Source organism: Phaseolus vulgaris, chromosome 10 (assembly GCF_051622355.1).
Source record: "Phaseolus vulgaris cultivar YP4 chromosome 10, ASM5162235v1, whole genome shotgun sequence".
Classification (NCBI taxonomy): domain Eukaryota; kingdom Viridiplantae; phylum Streptophyta; class Magnoliopsida; order Fabales; family Fabaceae; genus Phaseolus; species Phaseolus vulgaris.
Window position 1 is genome coordinate 20444768 of NC_143507.1, and position 23571 is coordinate 20468338.

At 46.2% G+C, this 23571-nt stretch overlaps 1 protein-coding gene and 1 pseudogene across 1 annotated transcript in view; one reads left to right on the plus strand and one right to left on the minus strand.

Moving 5' to 3' along the window:
- The window catches only part of LOC150024680 (uncharacterized), a 65868-nt gene that overhangs the window by 37477 nt on the left and 4820 nt on the right, over nucleotides 1-23571 (minus strand). The window contains exon 4 of the mRNA XM_090296093.1: nucleotides 21482-21633. Coding sequence (XP_090152219.1) covers nucleotides 21482-21633 — 152 coding nt within the window. The remainder of the gene's footprint in view (nucleotides 1-21481; nucleotides 21634-23571) is intronic.
- On the plus strand, nucleotides 3005-3110 carry LOC137819913 (small nucleolar RNA R71; annotated as a pseudogene).

Sequence of the window (23571 nt, forward strand, 5' to 3'; positions counted from 1 at the left end):
GTCACAATCAACTTCCAGGATAAAATAAAACAAATAAATGACAATTCACAAGGAATATCTTCTCATATGCTCACAGGTAAGTCTTTCTCTCTATTTTCACTTAATCATAACAAATCACAGTTGCTTTTCATTTCATCTTCAAGTCACAAACATATTAGAATTATGAATCTTGAGGTCTTTTCCAGGGTTGTAATGAGGTTGAGATTCCAAAATGCACATCTTAAAGAAAAAGAACATACCTACAATTCAATTATAAAGAACATATGTGTTATCTAATCACCACTTTCTTTCGATGTCACCTTTTTCCTCATTTTCTTTCTGACTTTTCATGATTTTCATGATGATTTTTTTTTTTCAATAATAGGAAAAGATTCTTCCTATTCTCAACTTGTTTTAGCTTTAACAATCAGAACCAACCATTCTCTTTTCTATATGTATTGCATCTATGTTCTCCTTCCTTAAACATACTAAAGGGTAGGAAAATATATCATTAAAGGTAAAGGTGCAATATTAACAAAAAATTTATTTGCCCAAAGGGGACATATAAAAAAAATGGAATTCTAATAAGATAAAGGTTGGCTATTTGGCCCTGGGTTCCTAATTAACACAACAAATGCATCAATCATCTTCATGCTCTTTTATGATGTAACAAACACAAAAATTAAGCAACCATAACTGTTAATTCATCAACAAAACTCTCAAAATTGTTTAAGGTTCACACACTCATTTGGTTTAATTGGCCTCATTCCTTTTTGTCTTGTCATTCTCTATCCTAATCAATCATCCTGTTAAATTTTCATGTATCATAATTTCAACTACATTTGAATAGGGATTCAATCATATTTTATTTTCTAACATGTGTCTAATTCATGTCACTATTTAATATTTAAACACAAATTCCTTTTTCTCTCCAATTCAAAATTCATATTTTAGTTCCTTTTATTTGCAAAAAAATAAACTAGAAAACAAACAAATTAAAACAAAAATTTATTCAAGAAATATAATTCAAGACATAAAACTAACAAAACAACAAATTTATTCAAACTATAAAATAAGTAAATAAACAAAATAACCGAAAAGTAAAATAATTAAAACATAAACATAAAAGAAAAAAAATCAAATAACTAAAATGAAAAAGAAAATTATAAACAATAAAACCATATTTTTGCTCAATCCTCTCTTCCTAAGAAGTCATCCAGCTCTTTGTTAAAATCTTCATCTATAGTTTTTCTTCATTTTCTGGATCTGGCCCCCTGAATAATAGAACATGTCCCCATGCCAAAATATATAACCTGCAAAATGATTTGGAGACATATAGGAAGTGGGTGCCTGTAAATTTATTTTTTTTGGCAAAAGTTTCTAGCTTGAGTGAGAGTTTCAGATGCCAAACTTGCTTGAACGAGAATCCTTGCAGAAAACTCAAATTTTTCGTCGTAGAACTCGCTTGAGCGCCATTTGTCTCGCTTGAGCGAGATTCTCTACACGAAAATATCAAACTCGCTCAAGTGAGAGTTGACTCGCCTAGGCAAGAATCCCTGCAAGAAAACATGATTTTTGAAAGGTAAAATCAGAACAAAAATAACAAAACAAAATAAAACTAAAATGTGGACTAGGTTGCCTTCTAGTAAGCGCTCGTTTAACATCATCTAGCTTGACGCCTATACACATTCTTCCACTGCATTAAAATTTTGTAAGACCATCAAAAAGATGAAAAGTTACCTCCTCATTTTGAGCTCTAATTTGAAGTTCTCCTTTGTCAACATCAATTATAATTCTAGTAGTCTTCATAAAGGGTTTTCCAAGTATCTAGGGAACCTCTTCCTCTTCTTTTATGTCCATGACAACAAAATTCACAGGGAACATGAACTTATCCACCTTCACCAGAACGTCTTCAACCACACCATATTGATATTTGATGGATATGTCTGCCAATTGTAACAACATCTTGGTGGGTTGAAGCTCCAAATAGCCTATCTTCCTTAGCATTGCCAAAGGCATTAAATTGATGCTTGCCCCTAAATCTAGTAAAGCATTGTCCATCGATAAAGCACCTATAGACACAGGAAGATTAAAACTCCTTGGGTCCTTGGATTTTTTAGGCGAGCCTTTCTGAATAATTGCTCTATATCTAGCCTTCAACTCTACATTTCTTTCTTCAATATAGCTCTTATTCTTCCGAAATCACTCAAGTCTTGAATCTTGCTTTAGATTTCCTGCAAAATAATTTTTTGGGAGTAGTCTAACAAAAAAATTTCTTCTCTTCTTTTTTTTTTTGAAGAAGCATGAGGATATGATAAATATTTTTCAAGAACACCTCTCTCCTTATTTTCATTTTTTCCTTTATTTTTTTCTCCTTGCTTCTTTTCTTTTCTCTTTCTTTCTTATCTCTTTCCCCCTCTTTCTCATTTTTTTTCTTCTTTTTCGGTCACTACATTATTGCAATGCTCTTTTGGGTTGGTGATGGTGTTAGCTAAGAATTTGTCACCTAGTCCCTTTGCAGTTTGTGGAATTTGTTTGGCCATTTGTCCTATATGGATCTCTATACTCCTTATCATGGCCATGCTCTTTTCCATGCATCTTCAGCTTTACTCATTCTTTCAAGAACGAATGGATCTTCAGTTTCAGGTGAATTTTTCTGATAAAAGCAATGATCATTAGGATCATCACCTCCACAAAAATACACTTGATTGATTGGCTTTGGCTTTGAGATGAATGAACAACATATAATTGTTAGGAAAATTTAGCCATTTGTGCGGTTATTTGCTCAATCTTCTATGCCATAATTTTATTTTTAGCCAAGAATGCATCTTCTAACAACCCTTTATTCTGAAAACCTTGTCCACCATGTTGGGCTTGATAATCAGTTGATGTCAATGCATCAATAATCGTTGTCACTTGTTCTACATCAAGATCCATCATTGTGTTGCTAGCTATAACATCTAAAAGCATCTTTGTGTCAGATATGAGACAATTGAGAAATATGCTCAGTTGAGGAATATCTTCAAACCCATGATTTGGGGATTTTCTCAATATCATCTTAAATATTTCCTATGTCTCACGGAAGACTTCATTTGCCCCTTGTCTGAACATAGAGATTTCAGACCTGGCTTTGATGTAGCGAGAGATTGGAAAAAATCTTTGCAGAAATTTTTCCTCTACCTCTTCCCAACTAGTGAGGCTCTGATTTGGAAGTGATTTGAAACATTCTTTAGCTTTAGCTGCCAATGAAAATGGAAACAAGCGCATAACATTATCAACATCATTTGATTTAACCCCATTACTCCCACCAATTCATAAAATGTATCCAAATGTGAATATGAATCCTCATGTTCCATTGTTATAAATTGATAGGCACTTATGAGAGTGAGAAAATCGGGATTTATTTCCAAGGCCTTGGCGGTAGCAGGTATTGCAATACTAGAAAAATGCCTTGGTCCTTGGTACATGACATAATCTCCAAGTGTCCCCCTAAAAGGTGATGCCTGTTCTTTTTCTGCCATGTTGTTTTCTTCCTGAAAGATATTAGTGGAAAATATTATTTTTGTTTAGGTCAAAACCCTAAAAATACCTTTCAGTCAGATTTAAGATTCTCAATTTGTCACGGAAATTTAAAAGTAAAACAACAATACCAATAATCAATCAATAACATAATATTATATCATATTAAATATCACTTCAATACATAAGAGTTCGAGCAGATCACTCCCAATCCCAAAGGGTAAAATTAGCTCACGCATACTTCTAGCACCTACCATTCTCCCAATTGGGTTACAATTCATCCAATGGTGTTTGCCTCTCAATCTTTTCAACACTAGGGTTGAGCCTCTAGTCCCCTATTTAACCTAATTTTCTAAGGTTAGGTTGCTTCCTGTGTCGCACTAATAGGCTAAGTGATAAAACACAAAAAAGGCCCAATCTATCTAATGCATTATCGCTTGAGCGAGGAATTCTAGGTTGAGCGAGAAAAGAGTTGATTACTGAAAACTGTCATTGAGCGAGAATCTTCTGTTGCAAAATTGGATTTTTTGGCAATTTTCTCCCTAGAACCTTTCGGCTTTCTCTTTTTAGCTCTCTCAAATCATTCCTCTTTAATCCAAATCTCCAATCTTTCCTAGAAACCTGCAATTAATACCAAATTTGGGAATACAATGCTTTTATTCAAATAAAGATCATAAAAAATGTAAAAATGTATAAATTCATAAATTAAGGATTATTTTATATGTAAATTAGCAATGAATTATCATAAGTGCCTATATTTTAATATGAAATATTACTGAAATTAGGAACTTATCAGTTGAGCCTCATGTTTGTACGACTGAGGGCTTTAAAGACCTCTTCAAGGTCTTTGATGTGTTGGTCGCAAGAATCAGACTTCACCACGATGTCGTCCACATATACCTCTACTCACCTTCCGATAAGGCCCTTGAAGATCTTATCCATGAGTCGCTGGTTGGTTTCTTCAGCGTTGTTTAGGCGGAACGACATTACTTTATAGTAGTAGTTGGCATCGTCCGCCACGAAGGTTGTCTTCTCCTTGTCCTAGGGGTGCATGCTTATCTGGTTCTAGCCAGAGTAAGCATCTAGGAAGCTAAGGATCTTGTGGTCGGTCGCTCTATCTACCAGTCGGACGATGTTTGGAAGTGGATACGAATCCTTCGAGCAGGCCCTATTTAGGTTCGTGTAATCCACACACATTCTTTACTTACCATTCGGTTTAGTGACCATGACTCAATGGCCAACCACGTTGTGTACTGGGCTTCACGGATGAAGCCAGCCAAAAGGAGTTGTGAGCCTCTTCTCTTCAGCATGGTTTCTCTTATTCTTCACGACCAAACGTGCTTCCTTGAATATCGAAAGCTTGTGCATGATGGTATCTGGGCTCACCTCCGACATATTAGATGTTGTCCATGCGAAGAGGTCCACGTTCTTCTTCAGCGTAGCGTTCATCAGCTTGACTTCGGCAGTTGTTATGGCTGTGCCGACACAGGTGTTGTGTTCTTCGTCAAGAAGGGGCACTTGATGCAACTCTTCCCTGGCTTCTAGCCTATCCTCGATCGTCCGGGGATCTAGATCCACCATAGCGACTGTGTACTCGATCGGTGTAGGTTGGACTTCTCTACGAGGATACTTTTGTCCTCAAAAGGATTTGCGCTTAAGGGACCGGTCGTTTCGCATCGGCTCCACCCTAAGGCTCACAGCGTAACATTCTTGTGCGAGATTTTGATCTACATGCACCGTGAGAATGTCCCCTGACAATGAAGGGAACTTCATTTCCAGGTGGGGTGTTGAGACGATCGCCATCAGTCGGTAGATGGACGATCGTCCTAGGAGGATGTTGTACGAGGTGTTAGCATCAATCACCAAGTATAAAGCTGATGTAGCCTTTAGTATCGACCCTCTCGCCCACGAAGCCGACAACGTGGTCGTCGTACGACACCATCTCGACCTTTCTTATCCTCATTGCCTTGAAGGTTTTCCAGTAGAGGATATGATGCGGAAGCTATGGATGTAATTGTGCAAGATCCTCCTAGGAGCTATGGTGATCTTGAAGGTGCATGATGTGTATGGAAGTAGGGAGGTTCGGCCAGCCCTATTGATGTGATTCCACTAGCATAGAAGAGAATGATTCTTGACATTCTTGGGAATCAACTTGAGTTGGACAAATGTTAGGCACTTTTTCATAGAATTGGATCAAGGTTCTATGAATAAGAACTCACCAAAACTAGCACCAAATCCAAACTCACATGGAAGTTCCTCATATTGTCAAATTGAACCAACAAAAAAAGGTAAAACTAAAAAGCACCGAATAGAATTGAATAAGAACACATTTGAACCGAACAAAATGAAGTAAAAGGCAACCAAACTATAAAGGAAAGCTGGAAAATGAAAGGTACCGAACCAAAACACAAGAAAAACAAGAACAGCTGCTGGAAAAACCAAAGAACCGAACCAAAAACTCAAGAAAACAAGACAACATGAACAATTGAAAGAGAAGAAAGGAAGGAGAAGAGAGTGCTCATGAAGATGGAGGAATGGTTGGATGATCACGCCACTAGAAGGATGGATGCTCCTAGATGAGTGTGCTGCCGCCACTTGAGGAAACCAAGGATCCTTCAAGATGAGACTAGAGAAGAAGGCTCAAAAGCTCTCCAATGATCACTCAAAATTTGAGTATAGTTTCTTTTCTCTAAATTTCAAATCTGAAATTTACAAAGAGAGCACCTCTATTTATAGCCTAAGGTGCTGAAATGTAAGCAACACAAATTCAAAAATTCCCTCCTAAGAATCATCTAGAATCGGCGCCAAAACCCAAGCATGAGGAAGGTGTGACTCCTTCCTTCACTTTGGCACCTCCTATTCTACTTCTACACCTATCTACTAACACACCCCCCTAAAGCTCCTAACGAAAGACTAAAAGATGCTATAACAATAGAGGTTTCTAATGTTTCCCTCTAAGCACATTCAACTAAAGAAATTACAAAAAGAGAAAATAAATGTCCCCTAGCTCCTAAAGCTTTGAACATGCTTCTTGTAAGCCTTTGAGGTGGGCTTTGACCTCCATGGGCGTCCTCCATTTGTGCCTCTACCTCTTCTTGCTCTTGTTGATTGGCCTCCATGTTCTCTTGAGCTTGATCTCCATCATACTCCCGAAGTTGGAGAGAATTCGACCACGAATTCTGGAGACCTACAGAAAAAGGAGTTAGATCGCTGACATTAAAAGTATGACTACCTAAGAATGTATCAGGCATATCTAACTCATAAGCATTGTCATTAATCCTCTTGAGGATTTGGAAAGGTCCATCCCCTCGAGGAATTAGTTTGGACTTCCTTTGAGTAGGAAAGCGATCCTTCCTCAAGTGAAGCCAAACCCAATCGCCCTCATCAAACAACAATGCTTTTCTCCTCTTATTGGCAAGTTCAGCATACTTGCCAACCTTCTTCTCAATTCTCTTCTTGATGTCTTTATGCAAAGTTTTCACAAAAGAAGCCTTTTCATCCCCATCTTTGCACAAGACATCTCCAAGAAGGGGAATAGGAAGAAGATCAAGAGGTGTTAGGGGATTAAACCCATAGACCACCTTAAAAGGAGAATGTGAGGTGGTAGAATTTACTACACGATTATATGTAAACTCAACATGGGGTAGTAAATTCTCCCACACTCTAGGATTCCCCGAAATAAAACATCTCAATAGTTGTCCCAACGTTCTATTCACCACCTCGGTTTGACCATCAGTTTGTGGGTGGCAAGTGGTAGAAAATAAAAGCTTAGTCCCAAGCTTGCCCCACAAGGTCTTCCAAAAGTGACTTAAGAACTTGGGATCTCTATCGGACACTATAGACCTAGGAATCCCATGTAGGCGAACCACTTCTTGGAAGAAGAGGTTTGCAATGTGACATGCATCATCCACTTTGTGGCAAGGAATAAAGTGAGCCATCTTTGCAAAACGATCCACTACCACAAAAATGGAGTCCTTTCCCTTTGATGTCTTGGGTAAGCCTAAGATGAAATCCATAGATATATCTACCCAAGGCATTGAAGGGATAGGAAGAGGAGTATATAGACCATGGGGATGCATTTTAGATTTAGCTTTGCGGCAAGCTATGCATTTATCACACAAACTATGAACATGTTTATGCATATGAGGCCAAAAGAAATGTTCATGCAACACATCCAAAGTTTTAGCAACCCCAAAATGTCCCATTAAACCCCCCTCATGAGCTTTTCTAACAAGAGATAATCTAATAGAGCATTGAGGAACACAAAGACGTTTTCCCTTAAAAAGAAAGCCATCTTGTATAAAAAAGGCTTTGTGTCCTCCCTTAAGACACTTGTACCGTCCCGTATCAGGGCGTTGACTAAGTCAAAGTCAACGACTGGAAAGTCAAAGTCAACTCGAGGCGTCGCCCAGGTGCAGAGACGCCAAGAGGAAGCGTCGCCAAGATAGGACAAGGCGTCGCCAAGGCAAGGCGTCGCCTGGGTGGAGGCGTCGCCCAACCAGGGCGTAGCCAGATCAAACAGTGTAAAAGTAAGGCAATCACAGTATGGTTCCCCGATACCCATGGGTAGGAAAGACCATGGAGGGAGCGACGCCGTGGGAAAGCCTCAGGACCCGATATCTCGGGAAAGTGATAAAGAGAAGGAAAAGGTGGCTTCAAGGCCATAGTGATAGTACCAGAGAAGGGCAGCCTGACTCGTGAAGTACCCCTGCCGCCCCAGAGACGCCTTCGGGACAGATACGACCCAAGAGGAAGGTCACGCCCAGGATAACCGGGTGCAGGGTGCGAGAGGAAGGCAGATACGCTCTCAGAGTAAGTGGCTAGATACTTGGGGGCATGAGTTAGCACCCAAAAAGCCACCCCTAGCGCAGTAGCACTCCCAAGCAGGAGGACTCACACGTAGAAACGTCCCCAGATGGGTAGAAACGCCCCCAGATGGGGTCATGGCGTCGTGAGGCCCTCCACGTGTACGACAGCCATGCCAGAATAGAAACACCCTCTAGTTAGGTGCCAGGTAATTAAAGATATTCAATACAGTTTCCCTTTCGAGCATTCAGGTACTATTAGGGCTCCCGAGCGTTTCAACGTCTTAAATGCGCTACGTTTCGTAATTAAGCGCTTTAATGAGTGCGTTACGTTTGAGATTAAAAGCGCTTTAAGGCGCTTTAAATGTTGGGGCAGTTTAAATAACGCTGGGAATGTCGGAAAAAGGGTTGGAACCTTTGGCAAATTTACGAAAAACTCTCTGGTTGCTTGCCCGTGCTTTAAGATTACGTACAAGGGACTGGAGAATATTTTTGCCTGAAGGAGACAATACACACACATATACACAGTTCTTTTACCACCTTTAGAGTGCCACACGCGGTGCTCAGATACGTGGGTGGACAGTTTTTTGGTGTTTCTTGCTGGCTGACTTGAGCGTCGGAGTGCACACGGCCGCTAGGGCGCCTCTTTGTCCCCTTTTTTGCAGGAATCCGCGGGCAACGAGCGGGAAGGAGACCCCAGCTGACGGTTGAGGTCGTGCACGAAGACGTCCCGGTCAGCCGGACGGAACATTTGGCGCCCACCGTGGGGCCGATATAAAACATCAGTCCCATCACAAGTTCGAGAAGGTTTATCAAGTTACAGTAACGGTGAAGGAGTTTGGAGCGACAATGGCCCCCACCAGACGAAGAGCAGCGCGCGCAGCCCCAGCAGACCTATCCATGCAGCAGGTCCTGGAAATAATGAGGGGGCTGCAGCAGGACATGGCGGATTCGAAAATGGAGCAGGAGCGAATGCAGGCAGACCTTGACGCCTCGCATGAGCGGAACGAAGAGCTCCACCGTGTGAATGAGGAGTTGCGTCAGGGCCTGAGAAACGATAGGAGGCGGCCTGGGCATGACGAGACGGAGAACCAGTCCCCACCAAGGGAGTTTTCCACTCCTTTCTCACAGGAGATCCTAGACGCAGCGATCCCGAACACGTTCGCGGGACCCAAGGTGATCTTCACTGGTATGGAGGACCCAGAGACGCACCTGGCTACATTTCACACGCAGATGGTCCTGATAGGCGGTTCTGATGCTGCCAAGTGCAAGCTCTTCATGAGCACCCTGACCGGGATGGCTATGGACTGGTTCATTAGCCTCCCCGAGGGCCATATCACGTCTTTCCGCCAATTGTCGCGGTTATTCAGAGAACAGTACTTGGCCAACAAGGCCCCGCCGCCGGTCTCTTACGACCTGTTTGACGTGAAGCAGTATCAGGGGGAGACCATGAAGGAGTATATCAATCGCTTCGGGGCCCAGGTCGTGAAGGTTGGTACAACAGAGGAGCCTATGATCGTGTACGCATTTGTGAAAGGCGTATGCCCCGGCCCCTTTGGAGAATCTATTATCCGCAATCGCCCTGGGACCTTCACTGAATTACGGCGTAGGGCGGTAGAGCATATTGCTTCGGAAGGGGAGGTACGTGTGAAGCGCACCAGCGCCGTACCCTCGCGCCCGAGGGGACCAACGTGAGTTCAACCCGTCCGAGTCAATGAGACCACGACGGGAAGAAAGAAACCAGAGGCGAGACACCCCTACGAGGCCAGAAAGCCCCAGCCCCGGGGCCCCGCAGGAGGCGAACGCCCCGCCAGAGAAAGAGCAAGACCGGCGAGGTACAACTTCGTAGTTGAGTTGAAGGATTTGATCGCCGTACCCAACATAGCCGAGAGGCTGAGACGACCGGCGAAGACCGACAAGGTGTTAGGGCCCCGCAAAGACTCTTGGTACGAATTTCACGAGGCTTTCGGGCACCAAATTGATAATTGCCTGTCGTTGGGCTACCAGCTAGATGAGCTGGTGAGGACTGGGGTTTTGAAACATTATGTCGCAGATTCCACCATGACCGCCACCTTGCCGCCGGCGACAGATGAGCCAGCACACGAGATGCCTGTGCTTGGCGAGGTCCACACCATTGCTGGAGGTTTTTCCGGCGGAGGACCCACCGCCTCCCAGTGGAAGAAATACGCGAGGGGGGTGAATTCAATAGAAGAGAGGCTCTCGGGGGAGCCCTGGGAGTCAGATATTGTGTTCACAAGAAGAGACCTCCGAGATGTGGTGCCCCACGACAACGATCCCGTTGTCATCTCAGTCGTCACAGCTGGAAGGAAGGTCCACAGAGTGCTTGTTGATCAAGGAAGCTCGGCAGACGTCATGTTTCTGTCGACCTTTAATAAGTTACGGTTGTCCCCCGATCTGCTGAGTCCCTATACGGGATGTTTGTATGGGTTTGGGGATAACCAGGTAGAGGTCCGGGGGTACCTGGAGTTGAGGACTACGTTCACAGACGGAGAGGCCTCCCGTACAGAGAGCATTCGGTACCTCGTCGTGAACGCCAATTCTGCCTACAATATTTTGCTGGGCAGACCGGCGTTAAACCGTCTGAGTGCAGTGTCCTCCACCCGTCACATGAAGATGAAGCTACCGGACCTCAGTGGCCAGGTGATAGTCATCAGGTCAGACCAGGAGGAGGCGAGGAAATGCTATGAAAACATCCTGAAGACGAAGAGAGGCGTATTTATGGTGTATGAACGTCCGCCAAGAGCGGACACGACGATGGTTGAGGCGACGCCCGTTGGGCTGACGCCCGAAGCGGCCATAGCAGAGAGGGCGAGGCTCGAGGCAGGTGTGCCAATGGAGGAAGGCCCTGACGACGCGGCGCCCGTAGAAGAGGCGGCGCCTGTCGAAGAGGCGGCGTCCGTCGAAGATGATAGCAGGGAGCAGCCTGCAGCTAACGCCATAGAAAGGGAGATTGGCGGCAAAGCTTTCAGGTTAGGAAGCTCGCGAAGCCCAGAAGAACAGGAAGGGGTGGTAGAAGTGATTTCGCGCCACCTGGATGCCTTCGCATGGTCCGCCTCGGATATGCCAGGCATCGACCCTGATTTCCTGTGTCACCACCTCAGCATGGACGCCACGGTCCGCCCCGTGCGTCAGAGAAGGAGGAAGTTCAATGAGGAACGACAACAGGTGGTGAGAGACGAAACGCAGAAGCTGCTGAGTGCTGGCCACATTAGGGAGATTCAGTACCCTGAGTGGCTCGCCAATGTCGTCTTGGTGAAGAAGGCGAACGGAAAGTGGAGAATGTGCGTTGACTTCACGGACCTGAACAAGGCGTGCCCAAAGGATTCCTATCCGTTGCCCAGCATCGACGCCTTAGTGGACAGCGGGTCCGGCAGCAAGGTGTTAAGCTTCCTGGACGCCTTCTCAGGGTACAACCAAATCAAGATGCACCCAAGAGACGAGAGCAAAACTGCATTCATGACGGAGACATGCAGTTACTGTTATAAGGTGATGCCCTTCGGGCTGAAAAATGCGGGCGCTACGTACCAGAGGCTAATGGATAAAGTCCTGGCGCCAATGCTTGGGAGGAATGTGTACGCTTATGTCGACGACATGGTGGTGGCGTCGCAGAGTAGGGTGCACCACATGGCAGACCTCGAGGAGTTGTTCAACACAATATCCAAATACCGCCTGAAGTTGAACCCCGAAAAGTGTGTTTTCGGGGTAGAGGCCGGTAAGTTCTTGGGTTTTTTGCTCACCGAGAGGGGAATAGAGGCGAACCCCGACAAATGTGCGGCTATTATCGCCATGCGGAGTCCGACACCGGTAAAGGAGGTGCAACAGTTGACAGGGCGGATGGCGGCGCTCTCGAGGTTTGTTTCCGCCGGAGGAGAAAAGGGGCACCCGTACTTCCAGTGCCTCAAGAGAAACAGTCGCTTTGCCTGGACTGATGAGTGCGAAGCGGCTTTCATTAAGCTGAAGGAGTACCTGGCGACGCCACCGGTTCTCTGCAAGCCGGTAACGGGCGTGCCCCTCCGGTTGTATTTTACTGTAACGGAGCGGGCCATCAGTTCTGTGTTGGTCCAAGAGCAGGACCAGAGTCAGAAGCCCATCTATTTTGTAAGCAAGGCCTTACAGGGGGCTGAGACAAGGTACCAAGCACTGGAGAAGGCGGCGCTGGCGGTAGTGTTTTCTGCTAGGAGGCTCCGTCATTACTTCCACAGTTTTACGGTGGTAGTGATGACCAATCTCCCCATACAGAAAGTGCTGCAGAAACCCGATGTGGCAGGAAGGATGGTACGCTGGGCAGTGGAGCTGTCAGAATTCGACATACAGTACGAGCCTAGAGGACCCATCAAAGGGCAGGTGTACGCGGATTTTGTGGCGGAACTTTCGCCCGGAGGTGAGCAAGAGGTGGAAGCGAGTTCACAGTGGCTGCTCTCGGTTGATGGCTCCTCAAACCAACAAGGGAGTGGTGCGGGAATCGTGCTGGAAGGACCCGACGGCATACTGATCGAGCAGGCCTTGCGTTTTGCCTTCAAGGCAAGTAACAACCAAGCAGAATATGAAGCCCTGATTGCAGGAATGCTCTTGGCCAAGGAGATGGGCGCACAGAACCTCCTAGTGAAGAGCGACTCCCAGTTGATTACGGGGCAGGTGTCGGGTGAGTTCCAGGCGAAGGACCCCCAGATGGCGGCGTATCTAAAATACGTCCAGTTGTTGAGAGGGGCGTTCAACGCTCTGGAGTTAATACACGTCCCGAGGGAGCAGAATGCCAGAGCTGACCTGCTCGCAAAGCTGGCCAGCTCAGGCAAGGGGGGTAGACAGAGGACAGTGATCCAGGAGACTCTCAAAGCTCCGCGTCGATTCGTGGAAGACAACAGGGTGGATGTCCTCCAGATTTATGCATCAAGGGGAAGGCCGAGGAGTCACTCCTCATTGACCCAAGATACGCAGAGGGCGCCCCGCATCAGCATATACGCGGGTGTGTCTGAGGAAGAGCAGATGCAGATCTGTGTCCTGTCCAAGGGAGACACCTGGATGACGCCCTATAAACGATACCTGGCGGATGGGGTCCTTCCAGTGGACCCTGAAGAGGGTAAGAAAATCAAAAGAAATGCCGCAAGATATACTTTGGTGGATGGGGTGCTGTTCAGGCACGGTTTCACCCACCCTATCCTAACATGCGTCAGTGGCGATGAGTGCACCAGGATAATGGCGGAGCTACACGAAGGCATCTGCGGAAGCCATGTGGGAGGAAGGTCCTTAGCCTCCAAGGTAATACGCGCAGGTTTTTTCTAGCCAACAGTGAAAGAGGATTGCGCACGGCACGCCCAGCGTTGTAAGCAATGCCAAAAGCACGCCGACTGGCACACGGCGCCGCCAGAAGAGTTGCGGTCCATATACAGCCCGTGGCCTTTCCACACATGGGGAATTGACATCCTGGGCCCTTTCCCACTGGCAATCAGGCAGATGAAGTATCTGATCGTCGCCATAGAATACTTCACTAAGTGGATAGAGGCAGAGCCCGTGGCACAAATCACTGCGCATAAGGTACAGCATTTCGTGTGGAGAAACATCGTGTGTCGCTTTGGCGTACCCAAGCGCCTGATATCTGACAATGGGACCCAGTTCGCCAGTCAGCAGTTGAGAAATCTGTGCGCTGAAGTGGGAATCAAGCAAGTGTTCGCGTCGGTCGAACACCCCCAGACCAATGGACAAGTAGAGTCAGCAAACAGAGTTCTGCTGAGGGGGTTAAAAAGAAGGTTAGAGAAGGCCAAAGGGGCGTGGGCGGAAGAGGTGCCAAGGATTGTATGGGCATACCACACCACGCCCCAATCCTCTACTATGGAGACGCCTTTCAGTTTGGTGTACGGGTCGGACGCGATGATTCCAGTAGAAATACACGAAAGCTCGCTGCGTTTTCAAAAATTTGTGGTGGAGGAATCTAATGAGGAGAGGCGGGTAAACCTGGATCTGCTAGAAGAGGCCAGGGAAGAAGCTAGAATAAAAGCTGAAGCAATGAAGAGAAGAGTGGAGCGGCAATATAGCTCTAAAGTAAAGCCGCGACAGTTTCAGGTGGGCGACCTAGTGATGATGAAAGCTCACCCATACGAGTTGGAGAATAAGCTGTCTCCCAAGTGGACCGGACCCTTCAGAGTTACTGAGGCTAAGGGCAACGGTTCGTACAACCTGGAGACTTTAGATGGAGGCCCTATCCCGCGCATTTGGAATGCAGCCAACTTAAAATTTTATTTCAGTTGACTTATGTAAGCAGCATGTAACAATTTAGTTGAAGGGGACGCTCTTTTTCCCTTTCGGGGGTTTTTTAATGGGGTCACCCTAATAAATGGAAAAACCAGTTGAGAAAAAGAAGTGCCTTGGTTTTCAGCCTTATCTTTCCTTGTTAGAAGTAATGTGATGCGCCGCCTAGGCCATGGTGTCGCCAAGGAAGAAGGCGTCGCCTAGGTCTTGGCGTCGCCCAGAAAGAAGGCATCGCCCAAGTAAAAGCATGCATCGTTGGCAGAATGAGACGAAAGGAAATCACGCGGTATATGAAGCATATGCAAAGTAAAATGGCGTTGTAAAGAATTATGATATTGAAAAGTTGTTGTTACAAGCAATGTTCAGTACAAAATGCAAAAACACAAACAAGCCACTTCTCAGCGCTCATCAGAGTCATCACTGGAGGAAGGCGAAGCCCCTTTCCCAGCCCGCAGCGCTCGAGTAAGTCGTGTCCTCTTTTCTTGGCTTATTTTCGAACCTGCACAAAGGGAACAGATGTATTAGAGACACCGTGAAGAAAGACAGGCACAGTTAGAAAGTAATGAAGGCCGAAGTTGCCTAAGGCAGTGGTTCTCACATATGTACTTCTCAAGAGTCCTAGCGTTGAACTCCAAGCTGATCACCGTAGCAGAGTCAAAGCCTCCCGCCTCAGCAAGAATCCGGCAAGCTATTTGATCACTTGGAGCCAGATTCTTGAGGGGTTTGGCTTTGAGGGCCTTTTCCTCTCTCACCCAGTACAGTGGAAACCCATCCAGAGCGTCGGGAACAAGGTCAGTACGACAGATCTTGAAGAACCGGCCTTTCCACCCGGTGAACGAGCTCTGGAAGGGTGTGAAGAGAACCCTTCCGGGCACATTACTGAGAGTTACCCAGAGGTTGTGTCTCTGTCTCTTCACCTCAAAGAAGTGAAGAAAGAGGTCAACCGAGGGTGCACAACCCAGAAACCCGAAGAGAACGTCGAAGGCCTTGACAAAGGCCCAGCTGTTGGGATATAACTGGGCCGGAGCAACGTTGATCTCCGTCAAAAGTTCCTTCTCAAACCAGGAGAAGGGTAAGCGCACCCCGATGGTCTTGAACACCACCTAGTAAAAGTAAAAGAAAGGGACCCCTTCGTTGGCCCGTTCGTCTCCACACACTGGCTCCCCCAGAGTGCAAGGGAGCACAGCGATGTCGTCATCGTGCCTCCTTGCGAAGGCCCGGTGGTCATAAGAACACAACTCCCCTTTGTGTTCCCGTACGGCCCTGGTGGAGAGCAAGCATGAACACTCATCAAGAAGTTCACTCGAGGCCCAGGGGTACAAGTCTTTGGGACGGACCCTGGAGGAAGCATCGTGCGAAGACATTCTTTAACAAGAGCAGGATGGCCAGAAATGCAAGAGTTGAGCAAGGGGAGCGAAGGTTAGAACAACCCTTCGACAGAGAAGAAAGGGTGCAAGAAGGAAGGGTGCAAGGAGAAAGAACGCAAGTAGGTTATGAAGAGTGAGAAAATGGTGAAGATAGTTCCAGAGTTTGAAGAGTTAAATAAAGCGGTTAGAGCGCCAAACGACGCGAACGGATGCACCGTGCGATTGATACACGTGGCAGAAGATGAAAGGATGACGCTGGCACCACTGGCTTAAATCAGAAAACGTCGTATCAGCAGAATATCCAGTGGTACGATGCGCCGTCGAAAGTGAGCCAGGGGTACAGCAGGAGTCAGAAAATGGAATGACTAGATACCCCATCAACCATGCAAGCAGCGCCACGTGGATCAAGTCGAATGACAGAAGGTCCCATCAGCTATACAAGGAGCGCCACGTGGATGGCATAGGCAAAGTCTTGGGCTCTTCGCTGCTATCAGGCGTTGACCAAGGCAAGAATTAAGGTCAATGTCGAAGTAAAGGTAACGCCCGAGGCGTTGCCAGGAAGGACGTAAAGGGCGACGACAGCGCGAGATGTCGCGGGCGTCGCCAACCCAAATACCGACTGGCGTCACCTCCCCGATACCCACAGGTAGGAAAGACTGAGGAGGGAGAAGAAATCAAAGAAAGGCAAAGTTAGTCACAGGCGTTACCTCCCCGATACCCACAGGTAGGAAAGACTGTGGAGGGAGATGAGATCGCCAAACGCCAGCGAATCGCTGGCAGGGTGTTCCCCGATACCTATGGGAAGGAAAGACCATGGAGGGAACAGACCCCCACAGCACTCAGCGTTTTAAGACACCCGGGGACGATACGGTGTTGCTTTAGCAGGCCTCTCCTTAGGCGTGGGCGCCGAGCGTTAAAGACCAAGAAAAGGGCCTTTCGGTATCAGAGACGTCCCGTGGACGATACGGCGCCATTTAGTGAGCCTCTCCATGGGCGTGAGGGTTGGCGGGCGACCTTACCCAATCATACCAAACCGGCCAACGAAGTGAAAGAAATGGGCAGAACCCAGATAAAGTAAGTGAAGCGCGTGAAGGGAAAAGATGAGAATGAGATCACATAGGCAGAATCGTATGTGACAAAGAAATAAAGGCAACCATACGAACGTCCCAAATCAGTAACAAGAGTGCGGATAGTTTAAAGAATTACAAGTTTTGACAGATAAAATCAAAAAACGAAGGTAAAGAATGAATAGTTAAGCTTGAAGAGGAAGGTGGCGGATGAGGGGCAGCGGTTCAGTCGTTCAAGTCCATGGGCACGACCTTCCCGTCGACTACGTGGTGTGTGGGGTCGCAGTTCGAAAGGTTGACGCCAGGATTCTCGCAGGACGCCTGGGTCAGGGCCTCTTGGAACCCCTCCTCGAAGGTACCCGCCATCTCCTGGATAAGGGACTTTTTCTCCTTCTCCAGTTCCTCAATGGCGGCGTCTCCAGAGGCCACCTGCTTCTCCAGAGCCTCTTTCTCCACGCGAAGCCGGCTAACCTCGACCTGCAGTTTGTCGTAGTCAACTCGGAGAAGGTCCATAGCTTTGGCCTGGGTGGCCATTTCCTCCTCCATCCGCTCAACCTTGGCAGCCTGTTCACAGCAACGGTCCTTCAGGTCCTTGTGAGTTTCTGCATCTTTGACCACTTCCTGAAGACCCGCTACCTGCACTTGAAGAGCAACTTCCCGAGTGTAGAAACCTGCCTGGAGCTCCAATGCCTCTGCCAGTCGCCTCTCTGTTTCCGCTTTGGACTCTTGCATTTGTCTCAGGGAAGTTTGATAGGCTTCGTTCTGGCGTCCCAGGGTCCTCATTTCCTCTTCCAGAGTAGATGCTTTCGTTTCCAAGGCTTGGAGGGTATGAGCTTGCAGGACCGCGTTTCTGGCCTGGGAGCGCCATTCAAGAGCCACCGCCAAGAAGGCCCCCAAGTAGAAAGGCATGCCTTCCCTCCTGTCGGTACCTTCTGGCATAGTCCCGCCACTGAAACCCCTCATCAGATGCATGATAGGAGGAGGGATGGCGATGAAGTCGGGGGCAGCAGCGTCGGGAGCCGGGGAAGCAGTGGTTTCTGGCGGCGGCGGAGGCGGGGCAGATTCGGCGCCTTCGCCCTTTTCCTCTTGGAGTATCATAGGAGGGAGTGAGGTTGCGCTTGGTGGGTTGTCCCTAAAGGGGTTCCCTCCCTGCGGCGACGTCTCTACCAGAAGAGGAACCCGCGCGGATTTTCTCCTTCTGAAGGGTGCCACCCCTTCCGAATCCTCATCATCTGACAGAATCTCCAAAACCCTTTTCCCTTTGTCAAGGGGGGTTGGAGCCGGTGATGAGGCCGCAGCTAGGGGAACGGCGGCGATAGGCGGAGGAGAATGGGGAGTTGGAAGCACGGCGGAGCCAGGTGGAGACGTCAGAGATGGGCTAGAAGCAGCTTCAGCAGTGACTGGAGGCGGCGGTGACGGAGCCGGTGGGAGAACCGGATTGGCAACAGGGCTGAAGGAGACGCCTGCCTTGGCGGCACGAGCCTCCTTCAGTGCTTTCGCCAACATTATTCTTTTGGAAACGCCCATCACCGATCCTATATCAAGACAGGTCAAACAACAAGGATTAGCACTAGAACAGTTATGCGAATTCACAATACATGAAGAGGCGTGAAAATGCAAGTAACATTGTACAGCGAAAAATGGTAGCATAAGTTTAATTCAGATGAATCAGCAGGAAGATCCTATGGCCAAATACATGCAGATAACCACAACAACTAATGCATCATAAATCACCAAGAGCAGATACCGAAGTAGGTAGAAAGCCCATGGGCATTGAATTCGTTCGCGATGAGTTTGGCGGTATCGAAGACTATTCCCAGTCCCGCCAAGGCTTTGCATACATCCCGGTCAGGCGGGGCGAGCTCGTCCAGAGCCAAGGGCTTCATGGTTATGGGTTTGTCTGTCCAGTACAGGGGAAAGCCCTCTAGGATGGAAGGATCGCGCTTGGTCGCGCGTACCTTGAAGAATTTCCCCTTCCATCCTTTGAACGAATTCTGGAAGAGCGTAAGGATGATGCGCCCGACGATGCCAGAAAAGCTCATCCAGAGACTCTTCCCTTGCTTCTTTACCTCGAAGAAGTGAAGAAAAACGTCCACGGAGGAAGGAACGCCTAGATAGCCGCAGAGAATTTGGAACCCCCTCACGAAAGCCCAACTGTTGGGATGGAGTTGGGCGGGAGCAGTGTTTATCTCTGTCAGTAGCTCTTTTTCGAAGGGAGTGAGGGGTAGACGCAGGCCCACCCTTTTGAGCACCATCTGATAGAGGAAGAAGAAAGGGCATCCCCCAGTATCCCGTGAGTCCGCACAAACGGGCATCCCAGGTCGCACCCGGCTTACCAGGACTTGGGAGTCGTGATTTTTGTGGAACGCATTGAAGTTATAGAGGGCAGGGTCCCCCTATGAGCCTCCACGTCCTCAACAGAGTTCAGGAGGGAACATTCGTCCAGAAGTTCGTCGGGGGCCCAGTCATATTCGCCCTTATAATGAGACTTGGGGAGCGGGGGAGGCGCAGTGGTCTTGGTTTTCGCCATCAACGCCAATGCTGAAGATCAAAAGAGAAAGAAAGGGTTCAGAGAAAAGGGGTTTGGGGAGAAGAAAAGGGGAAAATGGAAGAACCCTAGGAGCGCCCTACCCACAAGAGAACGAAGGGAAGCGAGAGGAACAACGAAGCATACAAACAATATCCAGAGAAATACGAGAATAACGACAGTCCCAGTCAGTTTCCGATAATGCGGCGAAAGTGAAGAGTTGAGAGTGCTCGAAACCATACCTTTGCTGTTGAAATGGAGGCGGTAGGAGAGCGCAGGAAGGGGAGAATCGCAATTGCAGAGAGAAAAGGTTTTGGAGGCGATGAACAGGGCAAAGTAGCAGAGTGAATGAATGTAACATTAGGGTAAGCGCGGGGTTTGGAGTAACTTAAACGTTACATTTCGCAACTCAAGAGGCGCTAACTAAGGGTCGCAGGATCGGGCCACGCGTCAGAGGGTCGATTGCCCAGGGGAAACGCAAAGGTCCCTAAAGGAGGACCACGCGATGGGCCACGTGGCGCGCGATCAAGGGTAGCCCAAAAGGCGTTATCATCCCCATTTCAGGGAATGTCCGATCGGTCATTAAGAATACCCTGTGGTTCAGAAAGTGTCGCGTCAGTAATTCGAAAAATTGTTGAGTCAGCAGAGAATGACACGTCATCAGGAAGGCACGCGGATGGTGGGGGCAAGGCTTTAGTCTTTGCGCTGAAGACAAGTCTTCGGCTTAAGACTGGGGGGCTTGTGTACCGTCCCGTATCAGGGCGTTGACTAAGTCAAAGTCAACGACTGGAAAGTCAAAGTCAACTCGAGGCGTCGCCCAAGTGCAGAGACGCCAAGAGGAAGCGTCGCCAAGATAGGACAAGGCGTCGCCAAGGCAAGGCGTCGCCTGGGTGGAGGCGTCGCCCAACCAGGGCGTAGCCAGATCAAACAGTGTAAAAGTAAGGCAATCACAGTATGGTTCCCCGATACCCATGGGTAGGAAAGACCATGGAGGGAGCGACGCCGTGGGAAAGCCTCAGGACCCGATATCTCGGGAAAGTGATAAAGAGAAGGAAAAGGTGGCTTCAAGGCCATAGTGATAGTACCAGAGAAGGGCAGCCTGACTCGTGAAGTACCCTTGCATCTAGTATGAAAAATGTTCTCTCATTGTGTCTCGATGGATGCACTAGGTTGATTGTGGAGGATTCTTTGAATCATCAATAAGTCCCCCTCCAAAGGATTTATTCTCTCTCCTTCCCCCTTTTCTTATGTACTAGGTTCATCCTCACCACTTGTGCACTCATCTTTTCCTTTTAAGAACAAAACCCTTTGGTTTGGACATTGCGCTTGTACATGCCCTCTTCCAAAACATTTAAAACACTTGGTGTCCCTAGCACGGATGGATGGGGTGGAGGCATCTTTCACTAAGGGTTTGGTAGTTTCTTTGGGTTCATCTCTAGGTGTACTACCCTCCCTTTTAAAGTCTTTCTTGGGATAAGAGTTGTAGTAAGAACCCACCCTTTGACTTGAAGTTTTGCGCAAATTTTGTTGTTCAACTTTAATGCAAAGTTGAACCAAGTCATTCAAGTCTTGGTAGGGTAGAAGTTATGCTCTATCCCTTATCTCAAGGTTGAGCCCACTTAGAAACCGAGATATGGTGGTGGTTTCTTCCTCTCTAATGGATGCTTTCATCATGTAGAGCTCAATTTTCTGCCTATACTCTTCCACACTCATGTTCTTTTGTCGGAGTCTTTGGAGCTTGTCCATTAACTCCCTATGGGAGTAGGAAGGTATGTGGCGACGTCTTAGGGCTCCCCTAAGGTCATTCCAATATTCTATGGGAGGCTCCCTATGAAGACGTCGGTCTCTCTCTAGAGAGGTCCACCAATACATGGCATTGCTTTGGAAACTAAGGGTTGCTAAGGGTACCTTCCTCTCTTCACTCACCCTATGGCTAGCAAAGAGTTGCTCTACTTTCATCTCCCAATCTAGGTATGCCTCTACATCTTCCTTACCATAGAAATGGGGTAGGTCTACCCTTACTTCCCTTGGGCTCTCTTCCTCTCTTTGCCTATTTCTTCTAGGGGGTGGTTGGTAGTAATCATGGATTCTAAGGCTTCCCTCCCCTAGAGACTCATTACTCTTAGATGCATGAGTATGAGATTTTTTTGATTTTTGTGATTTCTCTTCTTCGGCTTTAGCCAACTCATTAATTTTAGTCTCATTCTCCAATTGTCTAAATGAGATCAATTGCACAGCTTGTGAAACTTCTTTCAAAAGAGTTTTTATATATTTTACTTCACTTTCAATAGACTTTGGAGAGTGAGGAGAAGAAGACATGGCTAAAGTTTTGTGTATACAAGTATTTTACCTTAAGAAAATTTAGGAAAGTCAAAGAAGGTACTTTTCCAGGTAAGGGAGGTGAGTCACAAAGGACTACTTAAGTACCAAGTCTTTGCCTTAGCCAAAAACTATCCCTCGATGTCTTCACACAAAGCTTTCTCTTAGTAAACTACTTATAACACAATTAAGTTGAGAAATCAGATTTTAATGCAAGAAAACAATGCAAGCTAACTAATGAACCAAGCAAAACGAATTAACCAAAGCTTAAACAAGGCAATCACACATGCAAAGTGTAGCTAAAACAATTAACAATTGCTAATTAGAAAACTCTACACTAGTCGGCCCTAGGTGAGGCTTCTTGGACACTTGGAGCCCTTGAAGACACACTCACCGTCTAATCACGTAATTAAAGAAGTAATTAACACAAGTTAAGTTGCAAAGAAAATTAAAAAAACTCATTGATCTTTTTTTGCTATTGGCACTTCCTTGGTTGTCTTTTCTTGTTGGGCCCTCCAAGTGTTTGTGGTGTTTTGAGAAGTGTTTGATTCTGCCTTTGCCTTTGTTCCCCCTTAGAATTAAGGACTTAATTCTCCAATTCCAGCACCTATCAAGAAGACTAGACCTTACTCAAGTCAAATTTCCACTCACATAAGCACCAATTGAGAATAAATTCCAGCACCAAATTTAGAGGCCAAAGAATTAAAGCAAGAAACAATTTAATTGAAGAAAACAGTACCACACAAATGGAGTTAGATTGTGACAACTAGAAAGAGTTCCAAGAATATTAGACAAGCAAATAAAGGTACTCAAATAAAGGTAGGCACACAAAATGAATCCTAAGAATAGCAATAGAATTAGATTTCAAAATAAAAAACAACACCACTGGAAAATTGTTGTGGGCCAAAGAACGTGTTTTTCCCCAATTTATCCTGAGCCCTTTTAGAATTTGCCTCTGAAAATTGATATGCAAAATATTCAAGATCTTAACTAAAATCTGACGTTGGAATCACTCCAAACGCATGAACCAGTTTTTTCTAATAAATTTTTCAATTTCAGTGTTCAGTTACGCCAATTGTAGCGCCCAGATTGCACACTGCTTTTAAAATATTTATCATTTTTTTTCTATTGACTCTTTTGAGTTGATTTTTTTTTTCTTTTCTGTAACACCTCAATCTTGAATAATCCAGAGAATCAAAAATTTCTTATGAGGGAAAATAATTTTCTGAAACAAAACAGCCAGCACAGAGAATGTAAAACAGGGGATTCTGTAAAAACTGGAAAAAAACAGCAAGAGACCAAAAGATAAACACAATGGAATTGATAAAAGGAATTTGTGTAAGATCTAAACACAAATATGAACTCAAACTAAAAAATAAAAGGCACGAAAAGATCAAGAACACAGCAGATTCAAAGTAAGCAAAAATACCCAAAATCAAGAAACACAAGCCAACAAAGGACTACTTATGATTTGATGACATTGTGGATGAACATGACTTGACAAAACATATATGGATTCAGAAATTAAAAGACTCAAAGATCATAATATGAACCAAATAAAAGTGCAATAAAGACTCAAATACCTAAAATAAAAAACAGCAACTCAAGGTGTATGGAATCCTATCACAAATTGCACAAGGATTGTTCAAGATCAATTGAACAAAGTGCACCGGTTGGATCTTCCAAATAGCACACCAAAACAAAGTAAAAATTAAAAAACAGCA